This window comes from Idiotropiscis lumnitzeri, chromosome 4 (genome assembly GCF_059441095.1).
Source record: "Idiotropiscis lumnitzeri isolate Australia: NSW breed Sydney's pygmy pipehorse chromosome 4, RoL_Ilum_1.0, whole genome shotgun sequence".
Lineage (NCBI taxonomy): Eukaryota > Metazoa > Chordata > Actinopteri > Syngnathiformes > Syngnathidae > Idiotropiscis > Idiotropiscis lumnitzeri.
The window spans coordinates 6,721,020-6,745,327 of NC_142394.1; the positions used below are offsets into that span (position 1 = coordinate 6,721,020).

Sequence of the window (24,308 nt, forward strand, 5' to 3'; positions counted from 1 at the left end):
CTGACTGTGACTCACCGACTAAGTCATGAGACTTTTTGTTTGCATCAATAGTTATGTCTATATTGTATTGCATCTATACATGATACAGAATACAATAATATTAAAGTAAGTAAACCACTGACTCAAAACCTTATTTCATTCCTCTAGTGCAGGGGCCATCACATTATTGGAAACTGAGAGCTCCTTCTTGGCTACAGAATAGTACAGAAGGCTACCAGTTTGAAACAAACCACTGAAAAAACACACAACTACCTTTATGTTATTATAATTAATAATATTCAAAGATACACAGATATTGCTCAGAGTAAAAGTATTTTTCACAAGAATTAGGAAACATAATTATTAGTATGCACCACTTTATGGCTACAAATTTCTGCCAGTGTTCACATTTTCAAATAATAACTTCTACAGCATTCCTAGGAAAATACAATGACATCATTGATGATCTAATTTTATGCTAGGACTGCGTGCTACTCATGTGGTCCTTGGGGGCTAATTGGTCCCCCCGCGTTGGTTACGAGTCCTAGTTTTTATTTGCATAATATGCAACATGGAGCGGCAGCGGCACGGTGTACAGTTCGATTACGGATCCGGCCTTCGTGTGTGCAGTTTGAATGTTCTCCTCGTGCCCGAGTGGGTTTCCTTCGGGTACTTGGGTTTCCTCCCACATTCCAAAGACATGTATGGTAGGATAATGGGACACTCTAAATTGGCCCTAGGTGTTAGTGTGAGTGGTTGTTTGTCGTTGTGAGCCGGGCAGGCAACTAGTTCAGGGTGTACCCCGCCTACTGCCCGAAACAGCTGGGATAGGCTCTAGCACGCCCGCGACCCTCATGAGGAGAAGCAGATGGACGGATGGATGGTTAATATGATAGTGTCAGCTTTTTTTCCCACGCTTTTATCATCCATTCAACCATTATCTGACCCGCTTATCAATATATGAATAATATTGGGGGCGAATCATATCAAGGTCTTTCCTTTCAGTTGGGATATGTTGACTTCGAGGTTTTGTTCACTTTTTCTTGGCGCTGTATGACAAGAAGGAAGCTGAAAACTGTTGGTTTGGGAGCAACAGATCAAGTTAGAAGACATATGAGTAATGTGAGAAGAGGCAAGCGGATGTAAAAAATAACCCCTCAAAAAACATTACCGAAGGGCTAAAGTGTGAGACATTTAAATGACAAACGATATTGAAATCAAAGATTTACAACTGTGTTACAACACTAAGTGAAAACATAACTCAAAAAGTTCAAGAATGTGATAATCGCGTTGCAAAAATTACAGTACTTCCTATTGTTTACATTATTGTGAAAGGAGCCTCCGGAAAAGGTGCGATTGACATGCTAGCGTGATCTTGTTAGCATAACTTGAGAATGGACTCAAGAGACTAGTCCGTTAGTTTGACGAAGAACGAACGAGACCGTCCATGACTTGACCACAGATATCAACGCCTTGACAACATTATTGGCAGCAATGTCGAGAGAAAACACCACTCGAAGTCTGGACAACATCGACCTTGCTGCACTCAGGGTAAGACAGGACACAATTTCTCCACTTTTAATGAAGTGTTTCTGCAAACAGTTGCGTGCCGTAGAAATGTTTACCACCATCTTATTGCGTTATCGATGTTTTTTGGACATTGTCAACATTGTTTTAGTTTAGTCACGTTGTAATGATTCTTGAGAAGTTCTTATGGCTTGTTTACGACTGTCTTTTAGTGGCCACGGTTGTCAGCAGTGTCACTGTATTGTCGAGCGCAGGCTTCAGCAACCTTATTGAAACTGACAGCTACTTCTTGGGTCCGAAGGTCTAACAGTTTGATACACACCTCTGAAATAACACATTTACCTCCATTTTCTTTATACGTTGTCATTTATGTGAAAACTGATTATTCTCACAGTAATTAAGAAAATATTTAAATATTTTATGCAACCTGTTAAATATTTTATGCAACACTTTATTTCCATTCTCTCAGTGATTACATTTTCACATGATCTCCATTACAACATACCTAGAAAATCACAATGTGCCATCACTGGTGAGTAATTTTTTTATGGGCTGCACGTTCGGTGCTTGGGGACTACCAGGCTCCCGTGTGCACCATGTTGCTGGCCCCTGGTTTATCGTAACTTTACGTTTTGTACTAATTTATATGACAACATATGGAAAGCCCTTTCTTACAGCTCCAGCTGTTGTGAAATGTGCAATATAAATACAGTTGTATTGTACTGTACTTTACATGAGGCATTTTTCTTGGGAAACGTTGGAGAGTCGCCACTCTGGATGCTTTTCATACAACTATGCCACAAGGCTAGGAGAGGTATTTTCTTGTCCATACAGAAACACTTTACTAAGTTGTTACAAGGGCGGCTCTGTGGACGACAGGTTAGTACGATGGCCTCACAGTGCAGAGGTCGTGGGATAGATTCCGGCTCTGGCCTTCCTGTGTGGAGTTTGCATGTTCTCCCCGTTCCTGCGTGGGTTTTCTCCGGGTACTCCGGTTTCCTCCCGCATTCCAAAAATGGTTCAGATAATGGACGGATGGAATTTGTTTCAAACTTTTGTTATGGTTGTATTTGCTTATTGTTACACATGGAGCTGCTTTAACCACGACCATGTCATGTTGGAAATGGAAAAAAAAAACTTAGAGGCCAAGTGTAGTGCATGTAAGTGATAATGTCATCCAGATTTGCAATTCCACTTCCTCAGTCCCCCTCGGGATGAACTGAATTGTGCAATAGGAGCCTCAACTATGGAGAGCAGTACACAGTTTGTTTCACCTCAATTTTATTTTGCTGTGTTGGTGAAATCCACTGATGTGTTCTTTTTGTTGATCCTGTTTTCTGTAGGATCCTGCAGGTATCTTTGAGCTGGTGGAGGTGGTAGGCAATGGAACATATGGTCAAGTCTACAAGGTGAGTTCCATGGTACTTAGTGTAATGCTAATGAATCATGGGTTCATGTTTATGCTATTCTGCAACCAAATGGACAAATATGTAAATTTTGTGTTACAATATCCTTAAAAAAATGTTTTTCACGGTGATTGACCATAACACATACTAATCGTCCAATAACATTGCACACCCAGTAAGGTGTAACTTTAATTTCATATTCTGGAAAACGAATGTATTAAAATGTAAAATGGACCTGATTTTAAGCCATGTGGCAACATTCTATTCACAATCACAATATGAATGAAAGTGCCATGTTTAGACGAGTGGGGCCGCTTAGAGCATATTACTGTAAAAAAATAAATAAATAAATTGGATTTATAAGCCAAGTGACACAGCTCTCAGTAAGGTCAATATTCAGTTATCTTCATATCCACAAAAACAGCAACACAACAATCGCTATTGTCTATGGCACATACAATATCATTTACCACGTTTAGCCTGGCTGAGGTACAGCTGTATAGAGGGCTAATGTTGACTGCAAATGTTTAAATCATTAAAGAGCTCAAGATTTTTTATCAGCTCACGGTTGATTATTTTTCAAGAAAGGCAGGGTAGAATGGAGAGTTCAAATCTGTATAACTTCCTTTAAAGTAGGGGGCTGACTGCAGCAGATTTGCAGTCCTTGGGGAATAGTCCAGTTTGTAGCAACAGTTTGGAGGGATAGTGGATGGGGGCAGTGTTGTTTTTGGCAGGCATTTTAGATTTAGTCTTAGTCTTAGTCATTTGGACGAAAATGCTTATTAGTTTTCGTCAGCTTTAGTCATTCCTATTCGTGATAGTTTTAGTCTAGTTTTAGTTGACGAAAACTCAAAAAGGTTTTAATCGGTTTTAGGTGACGGAAACGCAAAAAAAACAGTTTTAGTCTAGTTTTAGTAAATTTATTAGACCAAAACTCAAAAAGGTTTTAGTCTGTTTTAGTTAAAAATAGGAACACAAGGTTTGCACTCAATAGCAAAGACTTTCTGATGGACTATTAAGGATTATGCATTACAAACAGTTAACGTAACAGTGGAATCAATGCTCATTGCTCCAAAATAAGCCGAGAACCAAAATGTTTTATTTGGCAACTGTTGTGGCTTTATTTCACTTAAAGCAACATAAAATCAAAACGTTTTAACAACATAGACTTGTACAGTAGCACAAGTACAAACTCTATCAAACATATGACTTGTTTACTTGTACCAGCCTGCGGTTATCAGAATGAAGTAGCCTTGCGAGTATCACTGTCGCCATGGTCCGTCAAAGGAACGCGTGTCAGTGTGTACGATACGAGACAAATGACCGCAGACGTGTTTGTGTTTTGTTGTGCCCGTGCGGCACATGCGCCCTGCGTGCTGTCCCAGTGGTGGGCGTGCCCAAACGAAAGATAGGTTGCACTTCATTGCAATGTTTTGAAAGCCAGATTATATGTACAATAGGAAGGGATGTCATACATTTTGAGCGTCTGACGAACCATACGCTAACAATTTCCTCCTGTCTCGTCTCGTCAACGAAGATTTCATGTACGTCACGTTTTCATCATCAAATAACCTCGTTTAGCTCGTCATCGTCTCGTTATGGTCATGGAAAAAAGGGGCGTTAACAAAATAATTTTGTCATCGTCATCGTTGATGAAAACAACACTTGATGGGGGCTGCTGATGTAAACTGTTGTTTTAAAAAAAAAAAAGATTCAAGCCCAGATGTTATGAGTGTTGAGGTTGATTGGGCTCATACATACTGTACATGCTGGTGGTTTGGTGAAGGCATATTTTGCGAACACAAGCTTGGTTACAATGGTCAATAAGGCTTTGACAAAACACTTCAAATGAGTACCTGTCAGGTCTACTATGAAGCTTTTCCATTTGCCCCAAACAGCACCACTCCACTGTCCACACTACTCCGCTTTGCCTGAAACACACCACGCCCCCTTTGCTTTTCCATTACAACTGGCGTGGAGCAGGATGGGGGCCAATCAACTGAACTGTGCATGTCTGCGCTGCTCAGTGCACACACGCAGCTATTGTGGTTCTGCCATAACATTTCACGAGTGGCAAGTTCCGACCACTGTTATTACTATTTGTTGCATGATGTGGAGAGTGGCAAAATATACAGCCCATAAAATGCACAGATTTCACATCTACAGACAAAAACTATATTTTCGGGTTTAAGACAGCTGCTTGCCGGCCGACCGCCGTCAAGACGAAAATACAATATGTACACGACAGTACACACATTTTGTATTTTATATCAACAATGAAACTTATTTACAATTTCACATGCACCATGGATGATATAGTGCCACAGGGATTTTGCCAGCGACAAGCTAAGCTTGCCCCCAGCGCTTATTCATTGTGATTGGCGAGCTCAGTCTCATTCATTTGGCCGCCTCTCCAAATCAACGCCTCGTCATCTTCACTGTGCAGCCTCTGAAGCCTTCTGCTGCCATCCTCGAGGCGGGGGCAACCATCGTCGGGCCGGGGGAGCGGCAAGGTTTTGCTCTGCAATTGAAGAAGTCTCATTTAACTGAATGGGACCCTGAAAGCGGTGCTTGTGCTCCTGAAAGTTTTTATCCCAAAGCTTCAGTATTTCTTCCATTAGTTGTTTTGAAATTATAAATATGGTTCAACGTTATTGTCAAACACCATTTTGTTTGTTGTAGATTTTGCGTTTTTATGACAAGCGACAGGGGCTGGGGTGACTCTGTCTCGCTCATCTAAAACCCGGAAATGGACATGTGCATGATTCCTTGCTGCAGCACTATCAGCCAATTAGATGACAGTGATGACAGGGCCCCGCTTGGTCCCAGACTGCCTAGTCTTTAGAACCACTTCAGATATGGTTGTGAAAAATGTTTGCATTGTAATCACTCAGCCCCAAAAAAGTCTCATGGAAAAACTCTGGGCCAAGCAGAGCTGTCTCGGAGTAGTACCGGCCATTTTTTTGTAATCAAATTAATTGAGTTACTGGATTAATTAATTCAGCGCTGAATGACTTTAACCGTTCCATAAAACCATAAAACAAAACAAAACAAAAAAAAACTCTAAGACCACTTTGCTTCAATACTTAACTGGTGTCAGTTTCCCTATTTTCTGTTCAATTTAGAAACCATCTCACAATCCACCAGCTGTCTCAGCACACAACACACAACAGTTAACACAGTATCCATGTCACTTCATGTGGAACTTATTTTAGCTACTTCCGTTTGCAGGGTGAGAGACATGTAAGCTTCTTACCAAAACTACGCAAAAGCCTCCAGAAACCAGCATCATTGGCATGCACAGTGCATTTTATAAATTCTGGGTTTGGTTCACTTCCTTTTTGCAGTATCTGTTTGTGCATGAGTGTCGTGGTTTGTGGCCACAGCCATATTTAGCTCAATGTTGTGTGCTGAGAGTGTAAATCACATCACTTTTTCAATTCCAGAACCTATATGGTTACAATACACAAAACTACTTAAGTTTAAAATTTTGCAAAAAGAGAGGCAACAAATATACAGAGATAGTAAGTGTTCCAGGCCGTATTTTGTCACGGGCAGTTCCCACTTGTTCTGCTGTTTCAGGGAGGATGAAAATGTTCCGCAGACTATGATTAACTTTGAGTTTGCAATTGAGTCTGTAAGTACAAGACGCGAGTGGGTCTTTTGATTGGCTGACATAAGATTTTTACACTATTAGCCACGTGATTGCCCAAACTTCGCGCTCCTGATCCTTAATCTGTTGTGTCAACTATTTCTAACATAAACAATGTCCCCCCCTCCTGCAAAGCTTACCCATCAGAAGCGGAGTGCCACTATGACAAGTCATGCAAACCAATCAGCTCTGAGCTGTGGCGGGGGACTGCCAGGTGCTAAGCTAACTTGCGCAGCACAAAGGCGCGATTACTGTATGTGCACAAGCTATATATGTATATATTTTCTTTTATACAACAAAAGCTCGGCTTATCCGGGACACACGCCTTCATTTTGGCCAAATGGCCCCTTTTGGGCCTTGATGTATGTTGAAAAAAAAAAACAAACAAACAAAAAAAACATCTGAATTATTTTGACCCTTTTTTGGCAGAGGCACAGGAATTTCACCAAACATCACCTATTTTCCCACTATTTCGGTCAAATTAGCAATAAATTGCGAGTAATACATTTAGTGTGGAAAAGGGCGCAAAAGGGGCGGGGTGACGGATCACTTTGGAGAATTGGGACAGCCTAAACACTTACACCCCTCAATGGGAACAAGCAATTGAGATGTCTTAAGGATAGAAGTGCAAGTATTGGGGTTCGGCAATGGAGTAATAACTTTTCTTGTTTTATGTATCGTATTTTCCGGACCATAAGCCGCTACTTTTTTCCTGGCTTTTTAACCATGCGGCTAATACAACGGTGTGGATTTTCTCTGGATTTTTCTTTCACCGGTAGGGGTTCTTTATAGTTCATAAAATACGCAAAATAAATCTCGATTTTTATTTATTTTTTTTCCCCTTTCTCTTGGGTCTGTTTTGTTTTAATTAGCAAAATTAAAAGGCACCGTTTGAAGAATCTGTTTCCACATAGACAACTGCGGCTTATAGTCTATTGCGGCTTGCACACCGTTTTTTTTTTGTTTTTGTTTTGTTTTGTTTTATTAAAAAGAGTTGCAGCTTCTTATATACATGTGTGTCTTATTGTACGAAAAACACCGTCATTTTCTGTCAAATTTGTAAATGTTACTGTACATCCTGAGTTTTGCGCTGAAACTTGAATTAATACAAAAAAATATTGAAATTCAATCTTCAGCCTTAATGTCATCCCATCTTCCCCTCTGTACTTGCGTTCTTTTGCATCTCCACAGTTTCAATTGGCTGGTTAGTGTGGAAGCTGCCACTCCAAAAGAAGTCACTAATCATCGCCTCCTTTGTGTGAATAAATGACAATTTTGACAAGTACATAGTAGATAATAGAGGGTTGGAATCGCAGAACATAATATATAATAGGCTGGCTTTTATTTTGATTTGCTGTTACATCTGAGATGTTGCAACCTTATTCATCAACTAGTTGCCAATAGTCGATCACGCATAAAACGTAGTTGCAGAAGCCTGTACATCACGACAGTAACAAGCACGTTCAGCTCAGTGTGAGTTTGGCCTTACAGTGATCATTCAGATGTTTAGGCTCGTAATGAGAATGCATAATGCATCACTTATGTTACAAATGGTCTCATGGCTTGTTTGATATGAGCAAAAGAGAAATGTTGGTGCAGTTTCATTGAATGACTTTAAGAAAGAGATTGAGTGTGAGTCACGATTGCCTCGTTATTTCCTGAATGTGGCACAAGAAGCATGTGAGGCATGTATGTATGCACTCACAGGTTTTTCTTGCACAAGGGTAGAAAAGTACACATTATCTCATGACACAAATTCATTTATTTCTTAACCAGTAAAAAGAGGATGTGAAAGCTTGGCTCCAGGATTCGATGATTTCAAAGACAAAATCATGATTCGCTTGCTCTACGATACTTGAAATACTTTTTTCTACTTCCCATCATGTGAATTGAAGTGTTTGCTTGGATAAAATGTTGGTTAGCAGCACTCACGTCTCCATTAGTAAGCATTGTTCTATCTAAAGTGATAAACTCATGTGGCATGACCAATTCAGAAGACAATGCTCATGTTGATGCCACGAGTCTTTGCTGGAATTTAGTCTAATGCTAAATGTGATGACTTGTTGTGGCTTAGTCACGCTGTATTTTTACCGCGGATAACACTGGCTCCGTTTATGAGCCTCAGCCAATCAGATGGCTGGTTATAGAGATGTCGTGAGTAGTGCGCTTTGGGCAGCGTCGGTTGTGTAAAGGTTAATCTAACTTGTGATGTTACTTGCTTACAACAACATCAACGGTAAGACCGACTACGATATTGTGCCCTTGTTTCCAGCTTTCTCCCGCACGTACATACTAGTCTGTGGTCTCAAACCGTCACCAACAGAGGGTGCGAACACACTCTGTAATGCTCCCAGTAGTCCTGCTGAACAGTCATGAAAGTCACACGTACAGATTTTTGGAACAAAGTGCACACATAAGGCGCTCCGCATTATGAGGCGCGCCGTCCATTTTGGAGAAAATTTGGGACTTTTAGGTGCACACTATGGCCGTGAAAATACGGTAGTTGTATTTGAATTTGTGGTGTCATCTCAGTTCTTTGTCATACCAACCAATCAATCAATTACAAAAGCTTTCGTTTTTGCTGTTGTTGTAGTGCACAAATTCTAAATGTCATTTAAATTTCATAATTCATTAGAATTTATTTTTTTTTAATGTCTAAGTGCAAAAATGTTTTAAAAGCAAGGTTTCCATAGTACAGCCTAATTTAGTTGATAAATGGTACACAATTTGTGTTCTTCTGGTATCTTTTGCATATGTGTTGTTCTGTTTTAATTTGTGTTCTAATTACCCACTAATTCAGTACACTATAAAACATAGTTTTTGCTGACAAGCGAAATAAAGAAATTATTTTGAGTGAGCAATAAAGTTGTTCACTTTAAGCACAACTCATATCTAATATATAATAATATACTGAACCATGGCCCAAATACCGAGCTATGAACCCTATTGGCGGTTAACTGTACACAAACCTAATTTTGGAGTATTTAAACTGTCTAACTTGTTTTTTATGTTTATGTAGTATCAACATCTGAATAAATGGATAAGAATTTGAAAAAAAGTAGTTTCTACTTTTATTTTCAAAGTATTTATTAGACAATGGGTGGCACCTACAATTTGTACTAAAGTGTCCACAATGCGTCTTGTAAAAAAAAAAAAAAAGAATAGAATAGAATGGAGCCCTGCCAGGTCAACATAACTTTCTTCTCTAGTTGGAATGGAATAATTGTATTTCCATTAATTTTAATGGGAAAAATTGCTTCGGTTCTGTCTCTTGAACGTATTAAGTTGGTGATCTGAGATTTCACTGTACTGTAAATATACCTTTACGAATTGACTAAAGAAGAGAATCTTAAATGAAATATTGCAATTATTTTCTCGGGCTAAGCTTTTGTTGCTATTGGTGGGCATTAGTTATCTTAAGACCAGTCAATACGCTACCAGACCAAGGTCTCGCTCTGTGGCATACATATGGAACACATGCTGCATCTAGAAATGGAAAAAATCTCAACATGACCTACAATCAAGCCGAAGTATAAATAAATCATACCATGTATATTTACAATACATCATTTTAACCACATTGTTGAATTCTCTGTCATCATACATCTACTGAATATTGATACTTATTACCCATGTGCCTTACTGGTGGTAGTCCCATCATAGTATTCAATAGCAGCATTACACCTAGCTCCAGTAAACCCAATAAGAGCACTGCCTTAACAAATTATTCATAAAAACAAAGGCCAGTCTAGTTAAGAGAAATTATTTGGATTGATATAATTTGATATTCTGTATCAGTCTAGATATAAAAAGCAGTTTAATGCAAAGTTGCAACCTGTGCAAGGTGCAACAGATTATGTGTAGTTGTTTCCGGTCACACTCAAGAGCAATTGTTGTACACAAAACGTTGCAAAGAGGGGCAATATAACCCGAGTCAATTTCAACTTTATTATACAAGGCAGGTTTGAAGCACTACAAATAACCACCATGTGACCGAGACATTTTTCTCGCATGCAAGCAGAAAAGACAAAACGCCCATTGTGGTAATGAAAATAGTCACACTATTACTAACGAGTTTTGTCTCGGGTTTGACAGCAAGTAAGGGTTTTTCACACCACAGTTTGAACAACAAAGCAATGTTATCAGTGTCATTACTCCCCAAAAAATGTCCATGATGTAAAAAGCCTGTTTCGAGCATACACAAAAATATGTGTGCTACAGGCTGAATGCTGAACTGCCAACTGTTCCGGATTTCGTTAATGGCTCCAGTGACTTAAGCGTTGTGGAAGCTACGCAGACTCTAATAGACAAGTCCAAAGTTTGCTGAAAACGACTTGAGTCTGTCCAGATTGCTGCTTGTTTTCATAGATTCATATCAGTGTTGTTTTTGGCAGGCATTTTAGATTTAGTCTTTGTCTTAGTCATTTGGACAAAAATGTGTATTAGTTTTTGTCAGATTTAGTCATTCCTATTGGTGATAGGTTTAGTCTCGTTTTCGTCGACGAAAACTCAAAAAGGTTTTAGTCGATGAAAACGCCCCAAAAAGTTTTAGTCTAGTTTCTTTAAATTTATTCGACCAAAACTCAAAAGGGTTTTAGTCAGTTTTAGTTCAAAATAGGCATACAAGGTTTCCACCCAATAGCAAAGACTTTCTGATGGACTACTACGGATTATGCATTACAAACAGATAAAGTGCTAATAGTGGAATCAATGCTCATTGAGAACCAAAACGTTTTATTTGGCAACTGTTGTGGCTTTATTTCACTTATGCTAATGACACAATTTACGGCCTTCAAAACGAAGATGCTGTTTGGCCGAAGAGGAGATCTATTTACCTGCAATCAATTGATCATCCTAGAGGTAGCCTAAAGTTCCTATATGTCTGTCACTGACGTTTGAATTTTTACTCGACGAACTGAATCTGAACATTTTCAGTATTGAAATTTTAGTGAGGTCACTTTTTTGGGAGGAATTAAAAACTCATTTTCCAGTCTAAAATATTTTTTCAAGTTTATTGGGATGCAGTCCCTAACAAAAACAAATAATTCAGATGGAAAAATTCAGATTCAAATTAAACAATAGATATACAATTTATGTAATTCAATAATTCAATTTTCAATTCAAATATTCAGTTTTCAATTCAAATATTCACGTTAAGCAATTCACATTCAAATCGGTAATATTCAGATTCAGTTCCTAGTGGCACAAATATCAGCCCATACCATGGTCCGTCAAAGGAATGTCAGTGTGTGTGAGCCTAGATGAATGACCGCAGACATGTTCGTGTCTGTGTGCGGCGCATGCGCCTTGGATGCTGTCCCGGTGGTGGGCGTGCCCAAACGAAGGATAGGTTGCACCAGCATTGCATTTTTGAAAGACAGATTACATGTACAATAGGAAGCAATGTCATAAATTTTGAGCGTCGGACGAACCACACGCTAACAATTTCGTCCCGTCTGGTCTTGTCAACGAAAATTCATGTACGTCACGTCATGTTTTCGTTATCAAATAACCTCATTTAGCTTGTCATCGTCTCGTTGTCATCATGAAAAAAAAAAACGCCGTAACGAAATATTTTTGTCATCGTTGACGAAAACAACACTGATGAGAAATGTGAATGAAGCTGAACCTGAGGTTGCTGTGGACCAGGGGTCCACAATCCTGTTCCTCGAGGGCCGGTGTCCTACAGGTTTTCCATCTCTCCCTGCTGCAACACAGCTGATTCAAATGATCAGATAATCAGCAAGGTCTGCAGAAGCTAGATAACGATCGCTCAGGTCTGTTGCACCAGGGAGAGGTGGAAAACGGCCGGGACACCGGCCCTCGAGGAACAAGATTGAAGACACCTGCTGTGGACAGACACATGATGATTTTAAGCTTCTTGTCAAGTTGAGTGGTAGACGTGTCATTGCCCAGGATTTCAAATTTTTCAGATACAGGAATGGGTATAAGATTCAGTAACTCAAACAAAGTACATTTGGTATGTCAACATCTCCAGAACTGTAACAAATACAGACTAAAATGCCCACAATTTCAGAGTTTCTAGACTGCTTCCATTTGAACTATAATTTCAAATATACATGTAAGGCTTTATGGGCCATTGTAATCTCATGTTATTAACAATAATAATAACTTTGGTTTATATAGCATCTTTGAAGGGACCAAAGCACAGTTACTTCTTACTTCCTAATTTCTCAACTCAGACACTGACCTTATTCCTCTGTGACCTATTTATTCAGTTTCTATTTTATTTTTGTTCCAACACATGCACACAAGGCATGTACCCGAACCACCCCTGCCTTGTATTTCTCAATAAAAATCACATGGTTCCAGTATTGGACAAATAGGATAAAGAACCTTCTTATAAAAGTCTATTCGTCTTCCTAGAAAAAATGTTACCTAATAGAAATACTTTAACTACTGGAGTTCTATTTCAGTCCGGTAGTGATGGGTTGCCTGTTTTGACTGGCTTGTCGAGTGAGTATCTGTATTTGCATCAAGAGTGCAAAAATGCAACGCGTAGGACAAGTTGTAATCAATCTAATACAGTATAACTTGAAGGTAGATTGTGTCTGATCTTTTTGCTCATTGTCAAGTCATCATTTCCTCTCAACGCATGCTTGCAAATGCACATACACACACAGGGCGTTTCCTTATTTGTAAAAGGAACTTCCCTTCCGCGCAAGGCACTTGTCTGAGCTGTGAGAGAAAGCGAAAGACACAGTGTGTGAGATTGGATGTGTGTGTGTGTGTGTGTGTGTGTGAGACTGAAAATGATTATGACGCCGTTGCAGACACCGTCACATGCTGAGATAAATAAGACGTGCAAACATTCTTTTACCATCTGTTATTTACGCTGATCAATAATATAATATTGAACACACCAAAACAGGTGAAATAAGAACATGTGTGTTCAGCATTTTATTTTCTGTCAAGGGTCACTTGTACTAGGCCTTCCTCATTATGCTGCTCCCACAGCTGATGTGTTTGACATCATTGTGAAATGTCATAGATTTAACAAGTCTGGCTGTACTATAATGCAATCGTTAAACATGAATCACTTATGCTTCCTTAAATCTTTTTGATTTCAAAAGCTCAACTTCCTCTCTATTGGGGCCGAACTGTAAACGGGGACTTGGAGCAACATCTTCCAACTGAGTTCCCTATTCTGTTTGTATGGGGCACAAAAGAAAGAAAGACTTAAGTGGAGCCATGGGAGCAAGCAAAGCAGGATAAAGGAAGGAAGAGAGAGGTGAGAGGCAGAAAGTCGGTGCACAGGGGAGGAAGGAAGTGCTAGGGAGAGCGATGAAAACTAGTGAAGAGGAAAGCAACTAATCACCCAAGTGTGTTGCTGACATGGGTGTCACAATATATTCATAGGCAGTAACCAACTCTCCCAATACCTTTGTTAACGGCGACATTATAATTATGACTTATGTTATTTAACAATGAAGAAAATTACTTTCCTAGATGTCCTAGCTGATGTTAATACATCAAAATCCACATAGGGTAAAGAATTTCAAAAATCAACCTGTCATATTCTGGTAGAAATCAGTCAGTTGTGGGAGATTGGAGCGCTGTCGCGCTAATACAGAGCAGAGCTCCGTGGTAGCGACGCAAGGGCCACTCAGTGTTACAAATTTAGCCACTTTGTTGCTTTATTTAGTATTGGTGTTCCAATCCAACAATTCTGATTGGCCAAAATACATGTGATCGGCACATGTCGAGCAATACTTTTCTTTGCCCATTACTAAAAAAAAAACGATCTGCAGCAAGTACTTTGCAGCCTGCAGCCAACTCGAGACAAGCCTGCGTGCAGTCCAGCATGCCCTCGACATTTCCTAAACACTGCACAATTGTTACAGACAAAACCTGAAACTGAATCATATTTCTCTGTGGTGTCAATTTGAAACAACATTGTGTTTTTGTGTAATAAAGGGATAGAAATTTGAATGGATTTTCTTTTAATCTGATTCTTGAATAAATCTAAAAAATAATTGATAGGATTAATCATTAAAATAATCGTAATGTGAGAGCCTCTAAAAACATTTCTAAAATGTGCACCTAATCCATGTGATCGGTATAGGAATCGTTATCAGACGATCTGATTTATGTATGATTGGTATCACAATCGGCAGCATAAAACCCTGTTTGGAACACCCGAATATCTACCCCTCTGGCCAAGATTATTCAAAACAGTGATTAGCAAACACCCAAGTACTTTTTGTGGTTTTATTTGAAATTTCTGGAGGTTTAGAGACTCCCTCCAAAGCAGGAGGCGCTCACACCTCTGGTGCCAGGCTTGCGCAAAGCTGCCACTGACTGGTCTTCAAGTTAATTTGTCAGGATATTTTTTTCTGCTGTTAGTTGAATGCTACTATTTTCTTTAATGCTTTAGATGAAGTTTTATCATAAATAGGCAATTGGTCCATCATGTCACACTTGTCGGGGGTAACGTGCGACCATGGTAAGGATAGGCGGTACAGAAAATGGATGGCTGCACGAGGGGAACACAACACCAACCATTTGGTGCAGTTGAGCCAGAAACACGTCACGTCTGACTATTGTGGGTGTGCATTGTTGTAGACAGGATTTATCCAATCACCCTGCAGGTTTGCTTGCAACTTACATGACTTGTTGTTACAAGACACGCCTGTCAACTAATTCGACATGTATAGTTTGAGAATGGAGCTACATGACAATAGAACAGTACTTTATATTTCCTTCCATACTTACTTATCGTGCAGATTGTTATTCATAAAACGGACATACAGACAGAAGAAGAAAAGATTACGGCTGATGTCCAATTTCACACAGCGACAAGAACAGAGGTTGAAGTGAGAAGTGTTTGTCATTTTGACCATTTGCTGTCTGTGTTATAAATGTCTCTACTGTATCTAATTAAAATATGTATGAATATATTATTGTAACCTTTTCACTGGCACAATATTTATAGAGCACTCTGATCCAATGTATGTGTACGTGTGCGCATGTGTGTTTGTGTCAAAGACATCATTTGTATTTCTCCATATTTCTCTGTGTGTATGTCTGATTCCTTCAGCATTTCCACAAATGTGGAGCATAAGTCTGTGGGAGATATATTGGACAGTGTCAGAAAGTGCTGGCGCTCATTAATTCTGGCTATGTGTGCGCATATGCGTGTGCGTGTCAGTTATGTGTGCTGCTAATACATGGAACATTTCACATTTATAACTTGGGGTGGCAGCACAGTTAACAGACACCGTTGTGACAGGAAAGACAGGAAGGCCATTTCCTTATTTATCACAGTCATGCTCATATGCCAAAATTCTGTGCAATTATAGAAATAATGTCAAGGATAGAATGAATAAGGGTTAGTTTGCTTGACAATACCTCTCACAATTTTATAAATACATAGAGAACGGCGATCTGTTCTGGTGTCTCTTTAAGGGCTACTGGTTCAGCATATTGTCATAACTACCATTGAGCTAGTGTTACACTGCACTCTACTACATTTCATATTACATACCGTTGTTATATATAAGATAAACTTTTTTAAGGATTATTGGGCACTTAACAGTTGCTCAATGCAAATTATTACTGAATAATTCTCCCCATTGATTCTATGCTTTGCTGGGGAGAAACACATTGTAGTACTGATATATACTTTGATATAGTTGACTTTAGAGATGAAACTCATATTTCCGTATCATGTTTTCATGTGTTGACCAAAATGATCACATTTATTGTTGCCATAAAACATGTAAACCAAAGAAAAATGCAGCGAAGTACACCTTAAGCATTTGGAGCAAGTTTTAGTTTTGTGATTATTAATACTAAAAATACAAAATCAGCAATCCCATGTACTCTTTGCAAATTCACTTAGGTTTAATACGATTCCTTTCCACAGTCAAATTTCCAGGCTTACCAAAATGCATCGCGAGGCAAAAAATACATGTAAACAGGAAAAGAAGTTGCCTGTCGGGACTTGGGATGGTGAGTGGATAAAGCAGCATAAATAAACACCAAAACTGGCATTTGTGGATAAGTGCTTTTGGAATACCAGCATTTGTGTGGTAGATGATTTTTGTGCCTCTCATTTACTCTACATCACACGGACACGGACCAGAAATGTTGTGTTCCGGGCCGGGGCGCAGCAAAATTAAGCAACAATAAACTACAGAAACCTATCATTGACTAATTATTGCAATATATTATATGCATCTACAAATACATATTTTGCAGAGTGAAGCTGGCTATGTCCCTAACATATGTACTGTATGTTAGTTTCAACAACACAATTTTAGCTGACTAAGAGTATGAGCATTGTTGTGTTGTTTTAGTCAGAATTGTGCGCGACTATTCAAGTCATTCATTTGATGTTGTTTTAACTGAAGACGTCTTAACACAGGTGGCAAAACCAGGTCCAGAAAGTAAAAAAAGCTGCCCCAGTTGGGCTTTAGCCACAGGTGCTTTTACTCAACTGGCAGGAAAATGCGCTCATTAAGTAGGAAGCACTTGTGGCTGAAGCCAAACTGTGGCAGCGTTTTTCCATTTTCTGGACCTGGATTTGACATCTCTCCATTTTCGTCTAGTTTTCGTCCAAGAAAACTGTATTTCAGTCTCTTTTTAGTAAAGCAATTTTATTCAACCCTGTTGATATAGTTTAAGTCCCGAATTGTATAGATCACAGCAAAATTTTCCTTAAGCCAAAACCCAATTGTTATGTTATAGACTCAAGAATACATCCATTTCAGTTACGAGACATGATTTAATTTGAACTATTATCTCCTACAACATCTTCATTTTACAGAAGTATGTTTGAAGTACACACACACACCAATCTAAATAAAAATATAATCACAATGCACAAGGTTCTCGGTTCGATCGCCAGCCATTGTGACCATGTCGACGTATCCTTGAGCAAGATACTGCACCCCCAGTTGCTACTGATGGTATGTCATCAGTAGGTAGCGCTTTAAGTGCCTTAAAAGGTGGAAAGCCACTTTAGCAGAATCAGAAATCTCTTTATTGTCATTGGACAGAGTGCAACGAGATTAGAGAGCTCCCCTCTCCAGTGCAATACAACAATAATTTAATTAAATATATAAATTAGATTAATTCAAGATTAAATAATGAAAGAGAAAATAAATATGTAATTGGATAAATAAAAAGCTCAGAGAAGCCTGATTACAATCCTGATCAATTAAATATATAATTCTAATAATTGTATAGAAGAGGTTTGCACGGTGAATGACTGGTTAGCACGATGGCCTCACGGTGCAGGGTTTGATTCCAGCTCCGGCTTTCTTGTGTAGCATTTGCATGTTCACCCCGTGCCTGGGTAGGTTTTCTCTGTGTACTCCGGTTTCCTCCCACTTTCTAGAAACAAGCATGAATTGACCGTAGCTGACCTGAGTGTGAGCGCGGATGGCCAGTTCAGGGTGTACCCCCACCTACTGCCCGTAGACAGCTGGGATAGGCTCCAGCTCACCAGCGACCCTTGTGAGGATATGCGGCTGGGATAATGGACGGATGAATTAAAGAGGGAGAGATCTAAAACAGGCTGGATAGGGGATCTTGAGGTCTGGACTTAGGCTCCCCTGCTCAACACCATCTTAATTTTTTTCTTGTTTATACTCAGTCACAATCATATATTATAAAAGATATTGACAGCTAAACTAACTACTGCCCATAGTTGATAATGTTGTCCGTAATGCATTGTGTCTCTGAGATATGCTCATGCTAATCCCGTTCTTCATGTTTCCTAACAGGGTCGCCATGTCAAAACAGGTCAAATGGCAGCTATCAAAGTCATGGAAGTCACAGAGGTAAAGTTGCATTTCATCTTTATTATTATTATTATTGTTGTTCTTGTTAGAAGGCAACAAACATGTTTATATCTCTGCAAATACAAATTTCTATATGGAAGTATTTAATAGGTAGGGGATGGGGGATGAGTACTTTACACATCCAGCTCACCGTTCTGAGGTTGAGGGAATTTGGCTCTTGTCCCTGTGTTTGCATAGTTTATTCCCATAGATTTAAAGGGTGCATGTTTGGTTCATTGAAAATTTCAAATCAGTGATTGTCAACTGGTAGGGTGGGACACAAAATTCTGGGTGGGTTTTAAACAAGTGGTAAAATAATTACAAGGGGTCTTTGGTTTACATCAGTACAGACATAAATCATTTTGAGGTTATCAACAGTGTTTAATGTATGATTGCGTCGTGGAGTAAGAATAAAAGATGTTGTCATAGGGTGCAAGAAGGCACACTTAGTTAATACTGTTCATACCTACTTTGTATGTACTCCTTAGTAGCAGAACTCTGTCTTGCCCCCTCTACAGTGAAATATTTTACGGGCATCCCAGGTTGGATGAATATTATTTTGAAAGACATGCACCAGAAATGTCCGGCGACAGTGCTTCTTCTTTGCTTCGCCGCTCGCAGCTTCAGAACACAGCTGTTTACTATCCGCTTATCCGGCCCGACCCTGACTGACTGAACAACACTTGAATAATGTTATTTCCCAACAACACGTTCAAAACTGCCGTTTGTTTATCAACAACGAGCCTGGCGTGATGCAACGACACAAGATGCTGTGTCAGTTCACGGGATAAATCCACTCATGCTCTCATTCGTCGTTTTCACACCGGGAACCATTCACGTGTCTTGTATGAGCGCCCGTTGATATGTCCAATGCAATACGGCGGCCAATGTTTGTATTATTTATTTATTATTTTTTTATTAATGTTTTGGAAAAATCCACGGGACACTGAAGCCATGAATAGGAAAGTGCGCCGTGTGGACACTTTCATTGGTCCATTCTGAGTTGTTCAGAGTCTTATTAAAAGCAGCGGCATTTAAAGCGTGGGGGAAAAAAAGTGTCATCTTATAGGCTGTAAAACATGGAATGTCATTTGATTTTATTATTGAATATTTTGATATTGAAAATTGTTTTATACTTTAATCAAATTAGTGAGTATTAAAAGGATGTAGTGCGCTTGGCTGGCAACCAGTCCAGGGTCTACACTGCCTACTGCCCGGAGATAGCTGGGATAGGCTCCAGCACGCCCGTGACCCTCGTGAGGAGAAGCGGCTCAGATAATGGATGGTTGGATAAAAGGTTTTAAGATAAAATGCAACATAACTCAACTAGCCAGTGGTAAAATACCATTCAAAGTATCTGGTAGTAAAAACTGGGCAAATATCCAAGACACTCCTTCTGCTGCGCCGGCCCACCATGCATGCGGCAACCCGTCTGCCAAATTGGCAAATACGCAGCAGAGTTTTGCGCTGATCGGCCATTTTTTGCGCCACTTCACATATGTGCTGTCTATGAGAATAGTGCCTACGTGGTGGTTTTGAATAAACAATGTGTAATTCTCTTAGTTTTATGCTCAACTGTAATCGATAACAATAATATATTGTAATTTTAGAATTTTCACAATACTTTCCGTCCGATTCAGCCACACACATCATTGTGAACTTTATAGACAGCGCCATTTTGAGCCAAGCCAATAGGAACACATGACAATAAGAAAAAATGAGCGGCCAAAGCTTTTTCTTTGTCACTGCTATTATTACGTACAACAATAAACTATAGTGTTGTTTTTGTTTTCAACATCATGAGCTTTTTTTTTTTTTACAACATGGTGAGCTTTCATAAATAACCGTTTATCTTGACAATGATTGCATCGTGAGGTTCAGATCGTGATAATATCGTATTGTGACTTCACGTTACATTGGGATGTCGTGACTTCCCCACCTGAAAGTTACATTAAACATCTTTATTGGTGAATATTTCCTAATTATGTCTGATAGGCTGCTGCTTTTTGTGAAGTGAGTTCAGTCACCTGCCAACTTACAGCACTCGCATCTCAAATTTGCGCTCGAAGCATAATATCGCCTTCCACTTAAATTTGGATTGTATTAGAGAAAACACCTAATATGCTGCACTGTTCCACCTGGAGATGCTCTGATATTGTGTGCTCTATTTTGTGGTCTTCCAGCTGCATATTGGGACAAACAGGTGAGGAGACACTAATTTGAGTGTAGTTGACAAATAGGTCAAATGTGTTAATCATGCATGTCGCTGCTGGATTTGTTCCAAAAATCCCCATTTAACATTTGATTTACAGTTGAAATTATTAGATTAATAGAAAGACGGGTAATTAAGTAGAGCTGACTGGCAATTTAGTCTGGCCTAAGACATACATAAATTAGAATTGGCCTACATTAGACATTTTGTGGTCCTTTCAAAGTCTGACAGTCAAATTTATTTTTGTGAAATCAGCATCAATTAGGAGCCACGCACTGTATTTAGTGGTCATTCTAGGAATCTGAACTCCCTGAAAACTCAATTACAACTTTGTCTTAATTGTTGGCTAAACCAAAGTCTAAAATAAACCACTTTGAGCAACACGTCAGACCTTAACATTTTTGCTGAAGTTATTGTGGCAGATGTAAAATTTAGCGTGAAGTACGCCCACGTCTCTGTCCAAAAAGTATGAGCGAACTCATGAGCATGCCTTTGTCTCAACACACACACACACACACACACACCCGCACACGCACACACACCCCAGACCCAAGCAGGATGTGGTGTGTTTGAGATGGGGCCAAAGTTAAACTTCTACCGTGTCATTTTCATCCCACTGTTCCTGTGGCGATTGAAAGAAGGTCAGCGACTGATACAAGCGCCCAGCTGTTTCCTGCTTTGTGGTTAACATCCACATCCAACTTCTTTACCTCTTTGCCCTATCTCCTCCTCTTTCTTCCTCAGTCCTGCTAGGATTTAGGGCTTTTTATTATATTTCTTTAAGTATTTGTTTGGATTTAGTGAATAAAAACAAATGCGGCCGCGCAATCCTTCTCAACAGCTGACTAACCTCAACTCTGAGTTGTTGGGTCAATGTCCAAGATTTGTGTGACAAGTCAGTGAGTTTCAGTCATTTAACGTATACTTTTATAAACTATATTTTAAAACAGAGCTTGTCTTCATATATTAAATTGTTTACACGGTTGTATTTTCTGAAGCGGTCCTATTAAACGTACACTATATGAGGAAAAGCATTCAAACAACTGATCCACACTCAATTACAAATATTTAATTCATTGGGTTATCAAGTTATGCTCTAATATTTTGTGCTTTAAGCGTTTGTTAGCCAAAGCCAAGGTCTAAAATGGCATGCTTCAGTGAGTTTGGTGTGGTAGAACTTTTTCAAATGAAAGGTACCCGAAATTGTAAACCAGGTTGAAACTCGTCTTAAAATTAATTCTAATTCTTTGGCTTTTGACTCACTATGAGACTTGTTTATGTGCTTTTTACTGTCTTCATTATTAATTTGTTTTATTGATTGTTGTTGTATGACTCACTTTTGCGCCATGCACGACACTTTATATATAGCGGTGGTTTTCTTAAAGTGCTTTAAAATACAGTTGAGTTGAGTTGTTTCAAAGCAAGATATAAGTTGATCAGAAATGATGTAAAATTGCCTGTTTTTCCTCAAATCTTTGGACTTTAAACAAAACAGGAGTTCATACACCAGCATTAACTCAAAATGAGCTAGCATTTTGCATTTTAAAATTTCAAAGACATTGCAAATATTCTAATCTGTTTCTTTTTTTTTCTGTAGGAGGAAGAAGAGGAAATAAAGCTGGAGATCAACATGTTAAAAAGTTATTCACACCATAGAAACATCGCTACATATTATGGAGCTTTTGTTAAGAAAGGTCCTGCTGGACAGGACCACCAACTCTGGGTCTGTTTGTTTTAGATATTTCTAATTTATATATTTATTACTCATACTTTTTCCTTGACACGTCTGATTGCTTTTGTCTATCTAGTTGGTGATGGAGTACTGTGGAGCTGGCTCAGTGACGGACTTGGTAAAAAAAACAAAGGGTAACTGTCTAAAAGAGGACTGGATTGCTTACATCTGCCGAGAGGTTCTCAGGGTAAAGTAACACAAACACACAAGAGCTACCAACACTTAATTTTAAGTGTTACTGACATCCAAATCTTTAGAAATTTGTTTTGCATCTGTTTTAATATACTGTACATAATGACTGCTCAGTGAGATCAATCTCTTGAATAGTGGTGGAAAAAAATGGATTGATGAATAAAGTACACTACATTGACTTTCTTAAATATTTTTACTTCCATCTCTTGATGCATCATAAAACAACTTGTAATCTATCACAATGATCTCATATCGCGTTATGCTTTTTGGAATTGTCGAATATCAGCGGATTTATGATTATTTTCTAGTACAGCCTTCACCAAATGTTTTCAGACCGCGCATCCCTTTCAAAATCTTACAGACAGACTTTGTGTCCCATCTATTAATTTCCATGTTTTCATATTACCATTACGCTTTTAATCTCAAGTACGAAACATTTAGGGCCCTATTTTAGTAGACTGGCTTGTATTTGCTCGGCATAAAAATGGATGCATTGTCATTTTCGTGCTGGCGCAATGGTCTAGTGTTTGTGATTTTGGCAGACATGCTACGCCTCACTGGGCGTTGCTGCTGCGACCACCAGTGACATTGCAAATTTGGTTTAAAAAAATAGCCTAAATTTTAGATTATCTTAAAAGCGTTCTTTTTGAGGTACAGGTGGTATAACATGATTTTCAAACTTGTCACCCTGAGTATGCGGGGTGGATGCCACTGGATTTTATTCATAAATTTGATACCATTTAGGACAATCACTTTGAATGATTGTGGAAATCTATTAATTGAACCAATAATAATGAATATCAAATTTTGAATATTTTAATAGCACCCCTGTCACTATGTGGCGTGGAGTGGTGGCAACGTGGTTCATGTAAATAAAGTGCGAAGCAGTCGGAATGGCTCCTAAGAAAAGGGAATCTGCGTATGGGAGTGTTATTAGAAGCACCTGTCATACTTGGGCAGAAAGATTTGTGCTCTTCTTCTCATGTTTTGTAACCAGCTTTGACCAAGTCAAATTTTATTACACAGACAAATGAGAAAGCTGCCTGTGATACCCTGAGCATTACAAGTAAAACATTATAATACTGATCAAAAGAAATTTGTAGTGAATTCATCTTTAAAGGCAACGTGACCTCCCACTTGATTTGTTTTGAACAGAAAAAGACAATTTACCCTGAATTGGTATGCCAAAATCAACCAATGAATTTAAAAATAAACTGACAAAATAAGAAACACGAGTCTTCTTTTGTAAGAAGTCTATCTTTCTAAAGGCCTCTTCCCTTTTTCCCCTTCTAAGGTAAAGTTGATGAGCAATAAATAGTGTTTTTTAAGTGTTTGATTCCTTTATTATAGTGTTTTTTTTATTACTATATCGATTTATATTTATTTTTAACCACACACTGGTGGAAAAAAAAGATAGCTGTGTCTTAATTTTGGGGTTAGAACAGATTCATTTTAAACTTTAAATTGAAAAATAGTTGAACATTTTTTTACTGGCTTCTGATTTCATAAGTAGTTATCTATCATTTTTGTATATGTATGTACTTGTATAACTAAGAGGCGATAATAAGGGTTCAAATTCAAAACGGCTTTCAGGGGGAAACCATAATTATGATAAAAATGAGTTTGACACCCCGACTGTCTGGGATTTATTAATATTTTTTTCTACGTTATGATTTTCATCATAAGGGATCACAAGGTCCTGGGAACCACTTTCTCAATAAAACTTGAAGGATTCTGAGCAGTAATATGCATGACGGATAAAGAGGGCTGGAATGTTGCCAGTATTTTTTTTTCTGCT

The 24,308-nt window shown here is 38.8% G+C and overlaps 1 protein-coding gene across 5 annotated transcripts in view; it reads left to right on the forward strand.

The window, feature by feature from the left end:
• The first annotated feature begins 1,346 nt into the window (after positions 1–1,346).
• The window catches only part of LOC148337952 (mitogen-activated protein kinase kinase kinase kinase 4-like), a 57,371-nt gene continuing 34,409 nt past the window's right edge, over positions 1,347–24,308 (forward strand). For 3 of the 5 annotated variants that reach the window (XM_088293360.1, XM_088293361.1, XM_088293363.1), the window contains exons 1-5: positions 1,347–1,530; positions 2,850–2,915; positions 18,318–18,374; positions 22,184–22,309; positions 22,395–22,505. In XM_088293360.1, the coding sequence (XP_088149486.1) occupies positions 1,474–1,530; positions 2,850–2,915; positions 18,318–18,374; positions 22,184–22,309; positions 22,395–22,505 (417 nt within the window). In that variant the 5' untranslated portion in view covers positions 1,347–1,473. The remainder of the gene's footprint in view (positions 1,531–2,849; positions 2,916–18,317; positions 18,375–22,183; positions 22,310–22,394; positions 22,506–24,308) is intronic. The other 2 variants (XM_088293364.1, XM_088293365.1) reach the window with 1 other exon arrangement.